This window comes from Balearica regulorum, chromosome Z, assembly GCF_011004875.1.
Source record: "Balearica regulorum gibbericeps isolate bBalReg1 chromosome Z, bBalReg1.pri, whole genome shotgun sequence".
Classification (NCBI taxonomy): Eukaryota; Metazoa; Chordata; class Aves; order Gruiformes; family Gruidae; genus Balearica; species Balearica regulorum.
The window spans coordinates 40,849,638-40,865,297 of NC_046220.1; the positions used below are offsets into that span (position 1 = coordinate 40,849,638).

The following is a 15,660-nucleotide window of genomic DNA, read 5'->3' on the forward strand; positions in this document are numbered from 1 at the left end:
ACACATATTCCTCCAGAACAGGCACACATAAACACCTCTGAGAAGTCAGAAAGACCCGTAAAATGGAATTACGTAAGACAACAGAAACAAGTCCATATATTTTCATGAGCAAAAATAAATCTACTGAATTTTGAAGGCTTCCCATATTCTTTACTTTAGCTATTCAAAAGTCTGTCCTGAATTCCTAGGGAAACATCCTATGATCAAAAAGCCTTGAAAGAAAAATCCAGATTCCTGGAAATCCTCCAGTGGCATAGTATCAGAGATGGAAATGAGTGCTGAGAACCATTAATCTCCACAATGGTGAAGCAGAAAAGAACAGAGATGTTTTTCTTTAAGGATTCTGGAATTCAAAACATCACTTGAACTAGAGTCAATTACAACTCACTCTGTCCTGAAAAACATAGGAAAAATGCCATCCAGCTATACAGACACATACATACTTGTTCTAGAGATCACGAAAAGTTACACTAAATATGGCTTTTTTTTTTTTTAATGAGCCCACCATCATAGTACCACAAAAATAGATGTCAAGAAAGAAGTAAAATTCAAGGTTAAAAACAAGAACATCAAAGCTAAAAATTAATTTAGCTGGACATTTACTATCTTGTGGACAAGTCAGACTATGTAAAAAAAATCCTCCTTTACACAAGTGTAGTTGGACAATTGCAAAGCAAAAGAGTACAACATGGATCTGTATTTTGAGTGTACCTGTCAATAGCTTGAAGATCATTTGCTGGGTTCCATGTGGGATCAAACAGTATAACAACATTGGCACCAACAAAATTAAGACCCAGTCCACCAGCCCTAAAAACATAAAAATGAAAAACCAGAACTTTAACAGTTAGAAAAGAAAATTGTTGATTTTCTTGTGTATTAGGTCCATTTAGCATACCCTTCTTCAACATAAAAAAAGAGCACAATGGGGATACTGAAAATAGTGGGGTACAGCTTTGTGTTACTGTTTTGACAATAAGCACCAAGTACTTAAATAACCACTGCTATAAAATGCAGTTGTCTCACCTAAGTAGCAAGAAGATTACAAACGGTACTACTAGCTGAGTCATAACCAATTATCACTTTACTATAACAAAAGTCCTGACTCCCTGAGTCCTACACAGGCCAACTCCTCCAATGACTATACGGAAATTCATAACCACTTCCCTGCCAGTTAACATCATAGAAGCAGGAAAACTGTAGCTTAAATAAAAAGTCTGCATTAAATTTTACTTCCTCTAATCCCAGAACATGGTTTTGACAATAATGCTATGCAGCTTCCACTAAAATGGTCACAGTATAGGGTAAGTCATATCGGTAAGAATTAACAACTGTCACAAGTATAGTGGTACAGTATGTAAGTCAACTGCTAAAAATATAGTTGGCCACAGAGCTGCATATCAACAACATTCATACCTGTCATTACAAGGAAAAAAGTCACTGTAAGAAAATTGTCTACTGTGGGGGGTAAGGAGTCACAGGGATACCAGTTGCATCATCTTAAACATTCAACAGCTCTACTGTGCTTTCAGGTAAAGCCTGCAAGCCAGCAAAGAATTTGAGCATATGCTTAACCTGAGGTAGCTAACTAATGCCCTTACTGAATCTAACAAAACCGCTCAGTTTCTTCGAGTTTTGCATGTGTACAGCTGGGTGATTCAATAGGAATAAAAGTGAGGAAAAATACCATTTCTCATCCAGCTGCAAAACAAACAAATACTGAAAATTCTTTTCAACTGGCTCAACCAACATTCCTACAAAAAGAGACAAGTTCCTATACAAGCACATGCCAAATACTATTATTCATTTAACTACTAAAAGAATTCTTTACATTGACATAGACAGCACTAGTTTCAAGTGTGTCTTTTCCTGAATGACGTACCACAAAATTGAAAAAGTCAATCCCATTTAATTTACCAAACACCTAGTTTTAATAGATTACTTTATATTCTGGTTGTTTAAAGCAGGAGGAAAGGTAAAGTTTCCAGGCATGTGAATAAATGGAGACAGAAACCAAAAGCTTATGGAGCCCCACTACCTTTTGGTCTTCATGGAATCCTTGTTAATGTAAATACTGCTGTGGCCTCTTCCTTCCAGGTGTAGTGTGGTGTTGTGTTAGTTAAATCTGGAAAGGGAGAGGATGTGGGAACCTGCCAAAATTAACGGAGGTTTCCGGAGGATGAGCGCTCTCAAAGTTTGAAATGCTGAATAAAAATCTTTGTGTTTTTCAGAATACTTTACTGTATTTTGGAATTTTGGTGTATTTCTTTTTAGTGAGGACAGAATTCAGCTTCTCATCTTACCAAACCAACCCTGCAGTCAGGCTGAAACATAAGTCAACATGTTTTTCCAAATGCTTTCTCATAAAAAAATGGCAGTATTTGGAATATGAATTAAACCTCAGTGCAAAGCCTTAATGTCAGTAAAACAGACTGACTATGAAAATTAACTAAACAGGATACTAGGCTTTAGAAAGATTTTACCTTTCAATATTTTTAGGTATGCCACAAAAATTCAGATACTCCAAAAGAGAAAAAGAATGGCTCCTATATCCTTCATGGACAGAATGAAGGTAGTAGTTAGTTTGTGCATAGTAGAGAATATCTTCCATTTTAAATATCATTTTAACTGGATGCTAAAGTCATTACTGCAAGATGGTCCATACAAATTACTATAATACACCTCAAATTAAGAGTCTTGTATGAAATGTCTCATAACAGTTCTGTTACAAACAGCGTTCAAAAGATCACCTTATTTAAAAAGGCACACTGTGTTAAAAAATGGCGTGGGTTTATATCCTATCAATGACAACTTAATACCACAATGTTTAGAGCTTACAAAACAATATCACTTGAGGAAATTTTCCATGAAAGCTGTGACTATGTAATTCCATTTAATGACGTAAGTTTTTATAGTTGCGAGTTCTCTGTTTCAGTGAGATCTTGTGGCTGAGAGTTCTTTGAATGTGATTACATGTACATTAAAAATGAGTTACAACATAGCTGTTAAGAATTCAAGTTAAATGCAGCCCTGAAAGAGCACAAAGTAATGGGCAGTAGTCCAGTAATTGAGAATACTGCAGGTAGAATGGAAATGCATACTGTATAACCCTTCACAATAAAAGTTGCCTACAAGTTTCTGTAACCATCATCTCTTCATCATCTAAGCACTTCTCTTCACCTAATAAAGAAAAACTGAGAAGCGGAAATAGATTTGCATTTGTAATTATTCTGAAGGTATCAGAATTCTCTAGGATCCACCTAGAGAAAGACTAGCATGGAAAACCCAGAGAACAGTGATTTAGCTTTAAAGGTGGGATCACTTGCTACTCTTATTTCTTCCAGAACACTGCAATGGAACAGGATTGCACAGATTTCAGCGTTGCACACATGCAGTTCCCCTTTTTCAGGCTAAGCAGCATCAATGGAGTTGCATTGTAATACAATGCATAGTAACATCCTTCTGTCAAATTATAGTTATTCTAACAATTATTTCAATGTTTCTAAGCATGACCAAAAAAACCCTTTTCTTCCAAATAATCATACATTTTCCCAGCAACACCAGCACAGGACTGAAATATTCTGAAACAGACTTTACTTCATGAGCCGTAGAAGCTCCAACAGATATAGACCTATTTTTCTATAAAGCTCAAGGCTGAAATTCATAATCTATATCTACCATTCTGATGAAATTTACAAGCTCTGAAGAAATCAGTCATATTTTCTCTCAATACCCATAAAATATTTTTTCCATATAGCTTTTTTTTTTTTTTACTTTATTGCTTAAGGCTCTATTTCTCAAAAAGCTCACCAACGAGCTAAAATTCAGATTTCCACATATCTACAGACTATACGTCGGCAATTCCAGGCAGAAATGGAATTTTGCCAGTATAAAAAAAATGAAATATGAAACAGGGACACTGCAAATTTAACAGTGAAGTCATCAGCACTGTCTGCATTGTAAGTCACTAGTTTATAGATTGGAGCTTCCTGTTTAAAGTTGTATGTTAACTGTGCCAGTGGAATATAATGTGAAATACAATGGCAGACTCGTGATCACTATGCAGGGAATTCATCCTTTACAGAATGCATTTTTGCAGCCAAAAGACCGTGCAAGTATTTTCAGCGAAAAATCAACGTTTGTCTCTTCAAGCAATGGTACTTTCAGGACACGTACAAGTTCACTACACAGAATAGTCGGCCAAAAACTTTGCAAGAAAGTACAGACAGAAGAGTATGACCCAATTCTGTCAACTTACTATGTGTTGAGAAATAAAGAATATACTGTGAAGACTTAATGTCTGAAATCTGAGCAAGAGGAAGGATGAATCTCTTGTAGAGTAGAGCTGTGACAAATCACTTTCTGATTTCCAAAGGATTACAAAATTGAAGCTGCTTCCATTACTGTGTATCAGTCAAGTAAAACGGAGGGCCTGGTAGGTGATGTCAAGCTCAGGGGCAGCCTTGGCTGCAGTGACCATGAAATGGTGGAATTCAGGATCCTCAGGGCAGCAAGGAGGGCGCGCAGCAAGCTCACTACCCTGGACTTCAGGAGAGCAGACTTTGGCCTCTTCAGGGATCTGCTTGGTAGAATACAATGGGACAATGCCCTGGAAGGAAGAGGGGCCCAAGACAGCTGGCTAATATTCAAGGGTCACCTCCTCCATGCTCAGGAGCGATGCATCCCAACAAAGAGGAAGTCAAGCAAAAATGCCCAGGGGCCTACATGGATGAACAAGGAGCTCCTGCACAAACTCAAACACAAAAAGGAAGCCTACAGAGGGTGGAAGCAAGGGCAGGTAGCCTGGGAGAAATACAGAGAAACTGTCCGAACAGCCAGGGAGCAGGTTAGGAAATCCAAAACCCTTAGAGAAATTAGTCTGGCCAGGGATGTCAAGGACAAAAGAAAAGCTTCTATAGGTATGTTAGTGAGAAAAGGAGGACGAGGGAAAATGTGGGTCCCCTCCAGAATGAAACGGGTGACCTGGTTACCCAGGATATGGACAAGGCTGAGGTACTCAATGACTTCTTTGCCTCAGTCTTCACTGGCAAGTGCTTGAGCCACGCTGCCCAGGTCACAGAAAGCAGGGACTGGGAGAATGCAGAACCACCCACTGTAGGAGAAGATCAGGTTTGAGAATATCTAAGGAACCTGAAGGTGCACAAGTCCATGGGACCTGATGAGATGCATCCGTGGGTCCTGAGGGAACTGACAGATGAAGTTCTAAGCCACTCTCCATCATATCTGAGAAGTCATGGCAGTCCGGCAAAGTTCCCACCAACTGGAAGAGGGGGAACATAACCCCCACTTTTAAGAAGAGAAAATAGGAAGACCCAGGGCACCACAGGCTGGTCAGTCTCACCTCTGTGCCTGGCAAGATCATGGAGCAGACCCTCCTGGAGACTGTGCTCAGGTACATGGTGATTGGTGACAGCCAACACGGCTTCACCAAGGGCAAATCGTGCCTGACAAATCTGGTGGCCTTCTATGATGGGGTTACAACATTAGTGGATAAGGGAAGAGCAACTGATGTCATCTACCTGGACTTGTGCAAGGCATTTGACACTGTCCCACATGACATCCTTGTCTCTAAATTGGAGAGACATGGATTCGATGGATGGACCATTCAGTAGGTGAGGAACTGGCTGGATGGTCGCACTCAAAGAGTTGTGGTCAGCGGCTCAATGTCCAAGTGGAGAACGGTGACAAGTGGCATTCCTCAGGGGTTGGTACTGGGACCAGCACTATTCAACATCTTTGTTGGCGACATGGACAGTGGGATCGAGTGCACCCTCAGCAAGTTTGCCGACGACACCAAGCTGTGTGGTGTGGTCGACACACTGGAGGGAAGGGATGCCATCCAGAGGGACATTGACAGGCTGGAGAAGTGGGCCTGTGCAAACTGCATGAAGTTCAGTAAGGCCAAGTGCAAGGTCCTGCACGTGGATTGGCGCAATCCCAAGCACGACTGTAGGCTGAGCAAGGACTGGATTGAAAGCAGCCCTGAGGAGAAGGACTTGGGGGTGTGGGTTGATGAAAAGCTCAACGTGAGCTGGCAGTGTGCACTTGCAGCCCAGAAAGCCAACCATGTCCTGGGCTGCACCAAAAGAAGTGTGACCAGCAGGTCGAGGGAGGTGATCCTGCCCCTCTACTCTGCTCAATAGAGTCTCCCACCTGGAGTACTGTGTCCAGCTCTGGGGGCCCCAGAGAGACATTGAGCTGTTGGAGTGAGTCCAGAGGAGGGCCACGAAGCTGATCAGAAGGCTGGAGCACCTCTCCTATGAGGACAGGCTGAGAGAGTTGGGGTTGTTCAGCCTGGAGAAGAGAGGGCTCCAGGGAGACGTAATTGCGTCCTTCCAGTACCTGAAGAGGCCTACAGGAAAGCTGGTGAGGGACTGTTTATCAGGGAGTGTAGTGACAGGACAAGGGGTAATGGGTTTAAGCTGAAGGAGGGTCCATTTAGATTAACAGTAAAGAATTTCTTTCTAACACCTACAGTGGTGAGGTACTGGAACAGGTTGCCCAGAGAAGCTGTGGATGCCCCATCACTGGAAGTGTTTAAGACCAGGTTGGATGAGGCTTTGGGCAACGTAGTCTAGTGGAGGGTGTCCCTGCCCGCAGCAGGGGGGTTGGAACTAAATGATCTTTAAGGTCCCTTCCAACTCAAACCATTTTATGATTGACTGAAAAAGATACATTTTTGTTATCTGTGATTAACCTCTTGAAGAACTGCACCTTCTGTTTTTCTTAGTAAACATCAGTTGACTGCAATTCCATCATTGTTTCTACCTTCCGTTTACTCAGTAATATGAGAAACACCAAGAACAACAGAATCAAGACTCTCGTGTCAAGTACCACCAGCAGGCATGGAAGACTCATCAATCTCTGTATTCATAAGCTCTCACAGCAGAACGGGGAAAGTCCACCTCTGTTTACCTGACATTCATTTTATTTCTATGTAAAATAGAACTGAAAAGCTTGTAATTATGCAACTGAACTAGACTGATAGAAGCACAAACTAGAGAGTCTTTCCTAATGCTACAGATGCAGTAATTCCTTACTGTCTTCAGGGACACATGAAGGTCTTAGGGAAGCTGATGGCCAGGTTCCAAGTTGACAGAGATTACAAGCAAATGTGCATGACCAACAAAACAAATCTTTTCACAACCCTGCCCACGTGCACCAGAGAGTATCTGAAGACAGTTCTTACATGCACTTGTAACAGTCTTTTAGACTATCGATCTTCCTATCTAAATCCAACATGCACACTTTCAGTAAAGAAGAACCAAGGTGACCATACAGGCAAGAACACCACATTTGCATTTTTCGAGTTTCACTGAGTTTTCCTATGGGCAGGAAGAATAAAGTTTCTCTTTGTTCGCTTTCTGCCCTTTCCTGGTAACAAACTTCATCCAACATGGAAGTAACCAGATTTAAAAAAAAAAAAAAAAGAAAAAAGAAAAAACAAAGATAAAAGAATGGTCATCATGTTTTCATTAATTTTAGTTGAACATAACGCTCTATTTCAAAATAAATTGATAAGCAGATCTGAAAGGCAAATACCTTTTAGAAAGATAATCAAGGATTGTTTGAAGTATTTAAAATAGATGTATGCTAATTAATGTGGTTAATGAATTACAGTAACACTAAGAGGTAGTTTTTCAGTTCAGTATAGCATTTCATGTTTCCTCACTGTCCTAGTTTTGGCTAAGATAAAGTTAATATCCTTTCCAGTAGCCCTTACAGTGTAGTGTTTTGATTCAGTATGAGAATAATGTTGATAACGCACTGATGTTGGTAGTTGTTGCTAGGTAGCTGTAGTGTCTGCACTAAGTCACTCCTACAGCAAGTGGAGATTGAAAACTAGGATTCAGAAAACCCACTTGTTTCAGATCTCAGCAATCCTTATAAAGGAGAGGGCAAGGGAGGAAGTCTTCAGATATTTTAAGAAGCTTTAGTCCCCAGCACTGAGTCTATATTTACCAACAGACAAGAGAACTCAGTTTCTCGAAGAAGTAATCCTTCACAAGGTCATCAAGTAAAATGTGGAGTCATCCACTTACTGAACACTAGAAAGGCAGAGTGAAACAGACAAGTTAAATTTTCTTACATTGTAGATACCAGACATATGTTAATTTCTTGAATGGTGTTGAACTCTCTTACAATTCTGATCCTATCTTCTGACTTTGTATTTCCATCAAGTCTTCGGTAATCTAGCCCAGATGCCATACAGTATTGTTCCAGCACATCTAGCAACTGGGTGGAAAAATAAATTTAAAAAGTTGAGTGCTTACTATTATTTTTTTAATTAAACATAATCACAGAGGCCATATCTCAAACACATTTTCAATAGACCAAGCACTGAAAATAAGAGTAAATCTTCCCCATTTTGATATTCACATCCTCATCACTCTTTAGCTGTGATTCTACAGCACTCAAGGTGATTAATGGTGGTCTGCTGTGGTCTCAGTCAATCCTCCAACCCTGGCTGCCTCTCCCACCTCTAAGTGATGCTGAGTCAGTTTAACACAACAAGCAGGCAGGCAACTTCAACAGTTTCCTACCATCTTAGCAAGTTACAGTGACTTGAAGTATGGTAAATGAGCACCAGAGCCAGCACAAAGAAACAGGCTGGTAAGCAGAGTTCAATGGGACAGAGCAAAAGAGACTGCAGCAACCAGCAGTCAGTCTGGCCTTGAACACCATGAAGCACAGCCTGAGACACATCAGCATTTTAGTACTACATCTAAATATTAAACTTGCAGTCTGACTTAAAGCCACAAAATTAAAGTATTTAAGACTCTGAACTGTCATTCAGACTATTATTTTTCAATATTTTTAATGTTATCACTATGAATAGTTAAGTAAAGAAAACCATATTACAATTTGCATCATTTAAGGAAACACATTATTCTCTAACAAGAAAATCAAGGAGCAAGTCCCTTAAAAGTGAAGTGCGCATACACCTCTTGCTCCAATTAACACTGTTTTCAGTTCAAACCAACTGGTGTAATAAGGCTCAAGGTTGAAGTTTCATCACTGGTGATGGTCAAAAGCCAGTAAAACAGGGGAAATTTAAGTACATTTAGTGCTAACACAAAGGTTGTATGATACTTCAGTCACATTTTGCTTTGATACTGCTCTAACTCAAGACACAACAATCGAACTCAGTAACTTCTACAACTAAAGTAATACAACAATTTTAAAAAGCTCTAAGGAAGGCAGAGTGTTACATTTGTTTTGCCATCACTATTTTTAGCATGAATTCACATAAGGTTTCAACATGCTTCTGGAGTATGGCACACTGTCCTTATCATTAATTCCCATAGAACAGAGAAAGTAAATGTGGTTGACAGCTGTCACCTCAGTGCCTTAAACTTCAGAATCTAGTGCTGTAGTTAATTGATAAAAATCATATGAAGCTCACCTTTGTAGAAAAGGAGAAAAGAAGAACTTTATCCTTGTTTTTTCTGAAGTGATTTAAAAGCTGCTGAAGGACCTGTAAATGAAACACAGAACACAAATGAAGAGATGTTATCTACGGGTCATCTCACACACAATTGTGTTTTCAGCCTTTACACATGCTACACTGTAATAAATTGTTTGCAAAGCAAAACAGTGGCATAACTAAAAACAATGCTAGCATAATAAATATGCCAAAGGTAATGAAAATGCCAGACATGAATTTTTTTGTGATCTACATGGAAAACCTGCTATAAAAAGGCAATCATATTACTAATAGGTAAATTCAGCAGCTATTTGTGTCACTACATACACTACAACTAAATGTTACTTAACTCATGCGCTAGCTCAGCTTGTGAATTTCTGCATTTAGCAAATGCACCCAATTCCCCTAAAAAACTGGAAGGTCTGTTTAAGTTTTCTGTACTACATCTGAGCTCAGAACTTCTTGGAACTTGTCTTCTTAAAATAATCAGTGAGATGTATGCCCCTCCCCGCTCCCACTCTCGTCTGTTGCTCTGTTTACAGTAGGATCCAGCTTCCCAGACTCTGCACAGACCCTGAAATGCCAATAATCCGCCCACACACAATGTTCTTCTGGTGGGGAAGCAAATAATCCAGAGCCTTGTGTATAATAGTGACACTGTTATTTTCAAAAGAAGCATGTCCACATCTGGCAATGGCTGCTCCAGAGTACTGCGCAGAAGCAATACACAAAGGGGAAAGAGGAATTTTCTGTACTGTGTCTGTAGCTTTCTCCCACTGGGCAATAAATATTTTTAAATTGTATGTATTCAGTGATAAATACATAAACTGTTGATTGACACGAGTTTCACTAAAAGCCTAACAAATCTTTGACAACCAAATAATGAGAAATGTTAACATTAAATTTATAGTTCTGGATAACATATAGAATATAAAAAAGTAATTCTACATCACTTATAACCCCTTTTGTATATATTAGCCAGCCAGTTACAAGTGAAAACAAGGTACAAACAAGGTAATTTTTGCCTGGTTTCATTCTACAAGATCATGTAAACCAGGATTTATTTCACTGGGAAAAAATCCACATCAGGTAATTTAAGAAGAGCTAAATTACTTACATTTGCATTTTATTTAGCCACATTAAGAAACAGAGGAAAAACAGTGACATGCTTTCAAAGTAGAAGGAATTTGGCTACTGTATTATTGTTGTTATTATTAGAGTAAAGCACAGGTCAAATAATGAATTTCCTATAAGAGAACACACAAACAAATCCACCCAGTCTGTTTAAATAAAATGGATCAATGTCATGCCCATTGGGATTTTAGGTATTCTGGAGTGAAGAACAGCGCTGATGAATGGGAAAAAGTAATGAATGGTTTTGCACCAAAGAGAAATAAATTCTACGCTTGCACACCAGAGTATTATCCTGAAAGTTGCTGGTCTGAGAAAAACACTTGATCATACTCAAGCAAAAGAAACATGCTCTTTGCAAGAATCCACATGGATTTAAATGCTTATCTCCCCATTACTACACACTGTGAATTGTTTGAGTGTGATGAAGTTTTACATCTCGCATCCCAGAATACCTTGTTTATAAACAGATGCCATAGAATCACGGAATGGTTTGGGTTGGAAGAGACCTTAAAGATCATCTAGTTCCAACCACCGTGGCAATGTCCAAGCTAGCCTAGAGTGTTTTTAAGGCTTCAAAACCATGCCTGCCTGGGTTAGGGTTATGTTTAATAGTGGAAGTTACTAGTATTTGCAAGGTGCTCTACTAGACTTCTATTTTCCTACTTAAATAATGATAATATGCCAAACAAAATAAATAAATCAATCCAATATAGTTATTCCTAAGAGATTTATATTAATGGAGAACAGTATTCCAAAACTCCACGAATGGATGTCTGTGGAAATATTATATTATTATGTAGTTTAGAAAACCAAAAAGTGATTTCAAGTGCCCATTTAATAGCCCTTTCACATACAAAGCATAGAGAGTCTGAGCCAGAATTTTAACAAAACTGAAGAAATAATCAAAATAGTAATGAGAAATACTGCAGGCTTATAAAACTACCTTAATTTTTCTTACTTCTTTTCCAAGCAGTACCCAATACTGCTGTGTGAACAATCGCCAATATTTGTGTTTAAAAACACTTGTCCTCACACTTTTCAGGTCCCCACTTTCTTACTTCATGATGGAAAAAGGGTAGTTTCTTAAAAAGACAGCACACTCCTTTCACTTCAATTCTCACATATTCAACTATTTCAGGTTAAAAATCCAGGTATGAAATTCACCTTGCAATAGAAAGTGTAAGCAAAGGCTTCTGAAAACTCTATGTTCTGCAGTATGGTTGAAAATGAAGGGATAATTCCCCCAAAATAGCTCAAGTTCAAATCACATCACTGTGTTATTACCCACCTCCCACCATAACAAGTATGTATTCGAGTCATCGGTGTACCATCAACGCTTATAGGTATACATTTGGATGACAGGGACTGTTTTTTCCAGGCTCTTGTTCTGAATCTTAACTTCAGAACAAAAAACCTGGAGTGGCACATTGTAAATGCTACAGCTTGCAAGACACCTAGAGATGACTGCAGTCATAGCACAAGGTAAGACACAAACACAGATATGCCACACCCTCACACTTCTGTTCAAGCAATTCTCATTTAGTGGTGGCGGCAGGCATATTCCACAGTACAAAAAGCTATGTTTCCCTATGTGTTTTATCTCTGCTTGGTGAGAGGACAAAAGGTATTTTAGCAGATAGGTTAACCTTTTCAACCCTTAAAAACAGTTACAGCTGCTTAGCTAATGAACTTCTTGAACAAATCCCAGCCCTCTGACCACCCTGAAGAAATTTAAATAAATGCCACAAACTTTTCCTTTGCAAATATGCTCATCTGCAAAAGAATAATCACCTGTGCCAAAATTTCTGGGTAGCCTGTACTAAATTTACATTTAAAGGACTAAATAATACCTATTCAGTCTATACTAGCAGATGAAAGTTACAAAACTATTTCCATTAGTATCCAGAACTCACTTGTAGAACTGAAAATGTAAAAATGGGACAAGGCTATTGAATACATTTGACTAATTTGTTTCATTTTCAAATAAACATGTTAAAAATATATAAAGTAGTTTTCAAGCTCCAGTATCTGATGACTCTCCTCTGATTACTTTCTGATGGTAAGAGTACCTCCTAAATGGAATAACTTCTGAATGACTTTGCTTCCAGAACATAAAGACCAAGATCATCCCAAACAGCTTCCATTTTAAAGTTCACAACAGAAAACAAAAGAGTTAAGACAATCTTCTCACAAGACGAACCTCCAATGCAATCAACAGCAGGAAAAAAAAAACCCAACTGCAATACCAGACACATATTGAATCAATTTTGACATCATAATTATTCTGAAGTCAAATTTAATGGACTCAAAAAACACCTTATTTTTCAATGATGGCTACTTGGCCCATTACATAAAACTCCTCCTTCCAGACACAGAGATATCACCACTCATTTCAGAATATTCTGTTTATACTAAGATACATTTCATGAACTGACACAAAATTCAAGTTCCGCTTAAAAGAGAAAGCAGAACAATTTCCCTCAAAGTAAGCAATTCTTTCAATAATTCTTAGATCAATTTTATCCAGTTTGCAATGAAGTGAAATAGAGAATAGATTTCTAAAATAAAGCATCATGTATACAAAACCAGAGGTCATCAACAGTGGAAAAATATTCTATAAGTCTACTGGGCAGTCATAAATGCAGTATTTGAAAATGCTTCTATTCTAATTCATAAAGTAAAAAAAACCCAAAACATAAAAAACCCCAAGCAGAACCCCTCATAATAATGTCAGATCATAGTTTCTTATGTTGGAGGAAAGAAAGGTCCATATTGCTTCACACCTTTGTCTACCACTAGTGCAGTTCAGTGACTGATATGACTTTTTAAAAAGGTCAGAGTAATAAAATGTTCTGTGAAAGAATTATAGCAATTTTTAAAATTTCTTTTCTTACTTTTCTACAGAAGTTTATATTGCACTTATCTGTCATCTACCTAACATACTGAAAAAACATTTTTCAATATAAATATTACTTCAAAAATACAAGGTTAGATTTTAAAATCCAGTTTGCCATGATATACGCTGCATTTTTGTATAAAATGGAAATTCTCCACACAAAGGCTCTTCTCAAAAATATGTGCTTATTTAGGATTTGGATTTTGGGTTTTTTTGAGTTTTGGGGTTTTTTATAATTACCTACAATCTATATAAAAATACCTTGAAGTACAGGAAAATTGATCAGCACAGACTGATAAAAAGCTAAAAGATCAAAAGTTCAATAAAAAACACAATCAGGAAAATCTGTAGTGAGAATGAAGATGAGCATTAGAGGATTCATTAGCAATAAAAAATCCCCCCAAAAACACAACAGGAGTAATCACCATGCCAGTAGCTCATTATACAACACGTATTTCTCATCTCATTCTACTTGGGGTTGGACTAGATGACCTTTAAAGGTCCCTTTCAACTCAAACTATTCTAAGATTTTACTTACATTTGGGCAATTTATCCAGAAATATAAGTTGGCCTCGCACTTATCTACCGGTACCTCAGAGATTAATTTTTCTAACCGTGCGGATCTCTCAATGTCAAAAGTAAACGTTCAACCTCCCTGACATCTCATCAGTATCAAGCCATCAACGCAAGCTCTGTATATTTAAAACTATCACAGCCACTGCTCTCTTGCCACCTTTTATGCTCTTACTCCAGCACCGCAAGATAGCAGAACCTTCTTCCTTACCACTCAAGTCCACTGCACACAAGCATGAGAAGAGCCTAACTGCTACCGGCCAACATTACAACCAACTTACACAGCCACAGCTGGCTGCACCCCTGAGAAGACACTGCAGTCTATGCTGTCCCAGAAGCAACTCAAGGCCATGGTTTGGAGCAGATTCATCCCAACAGGTAGCTCTGTAAACTGCAGACTTTAAAGGAACATAATGTTGGAACCTCTGCCTTAACTCAGGTATTTTTGCTTGACTGTGTTGTTCACTAGTGTGTCAAAAAAACACATAATGAAAATGTCATAAGGCAGTGTTGGAGTGAAGTATGCAATAGCGCCAAAAGAGAAATTTTTAGAGAAAGCAAAATTAGTTTTAACCAATAAACAAAGAGCTTTGTAAGCACCACTGAAGATCACGGTCTTAGTTTTGACAGGTATGTATTAAATATTTGCTGGTAACTAATTTAGCAATAAAGTTGAATTTCATGAGATAACAAAGCATATATAACAAAGGTAATATGCAGGCCTCTCGCATGTATGTAATAACAGAAAAGAAAGATGGCACTTGCATGCTAACAAATCAATAAAGTGATAACAACTATTACTGTTACAAAAAACATGGCCCAGCCACTGCCTTCCAGAGTCCCAACCACCAACTGTGAATATCCAGGTTTATAGAGAGCACAAAAATATAGTATACTCCATTCTGCATAGCTTCTCACTCTCCAGGTACTGTCAGCTAAGGTACGCTCCTAAACCTAATATGGTTTTCTTTTTAATTAGCTTCATTAGACATCTTTCAGTTATTCATCCTGTTCCCCTCTGAAACCAGTTTCTGAGGTAAGAGTTTTACAGGTTTATGCTTAACACGTTTATTTTGTTCATCTTTAACCAGGCTCCTATTAGCTTCATTTGACGTCCAAAGGGTTAGAAAAGACAGCGAGCGCTCACTACATCTTTGCCACATGCTACTGATGATTGTCCCTTTAGCATTTATGCTAAGACATTTTTTCCAGCCTGGACAGTTCCAGCCTACTTGGTTGCTTCTGTCCCACAGCACTGATTACCTCTGTGGCCCTTTTCTAAACCTTTTCAAAGTGTAACACATGTTTTTTGAGAGGAGGGACTATCCACAATATTGAAGGTGTGCACAAATCATTAAGTCCGTAAGGATTTTGTGTTGCTCTTTTCCTTCCCCAAACACCTCTGACTGCCACTGAATCAAGGGTTTCATGGAACTACCTGTCATAATATTATGACCCCAATCCCCTTGACTGCTAAGTTCAATTCTATGACCATCACTAAATATGTGAAACTAACATCTTAGGATATCTTAGCATCACAAATCACACTTATCCAGTCTTTGCCCAGAGGCACCCCAATCCAAGACAGGAGATCTCTGCTGTGGTACTACCA

At 38.6% G+C, this 15,660-nt stretch overlaps 1 protein-coding gene across 4 annotated transcripts in view; it reads right to left on the reverse strand.

Annotated features, from left to right (window-relative positions):
* ERCC6L2 (ERCC excision repair 6 like 2) overlaps positions 1 to 15,660 on the reverse strand; it is a 62,399-nt gene that overhangs the window by 27,236 nt on the left and 19,503 nt on the right. For all 4 annotated transcript variants that reach the window (XR_012832937.1, XM_075739395.1, XM_075739394.1 and 1 more), the window contains exons 10-12: positions 9,425 to 9,496; positions 8,108 to 8,253; positions 712 to 807 (exon numbers count right to left, since the gene is read on the reverse strand). Coding sequence is in view for 3 of the 4 variants with exons in the window: in XM_075739395.1 (XP_075595510.1) it covers positions 712 to 807; positions 8,108 to 8,253; positions 9,425 to 9,496 (314 nt within the window). In the remaining variant the exon portion in view is untranslated. The remainder of the gene's footprint in view (positions 1 to 711; positions 808 to 8,107; positions 8,254 to 9,424; positions 9,497 to 15,660) is intronic.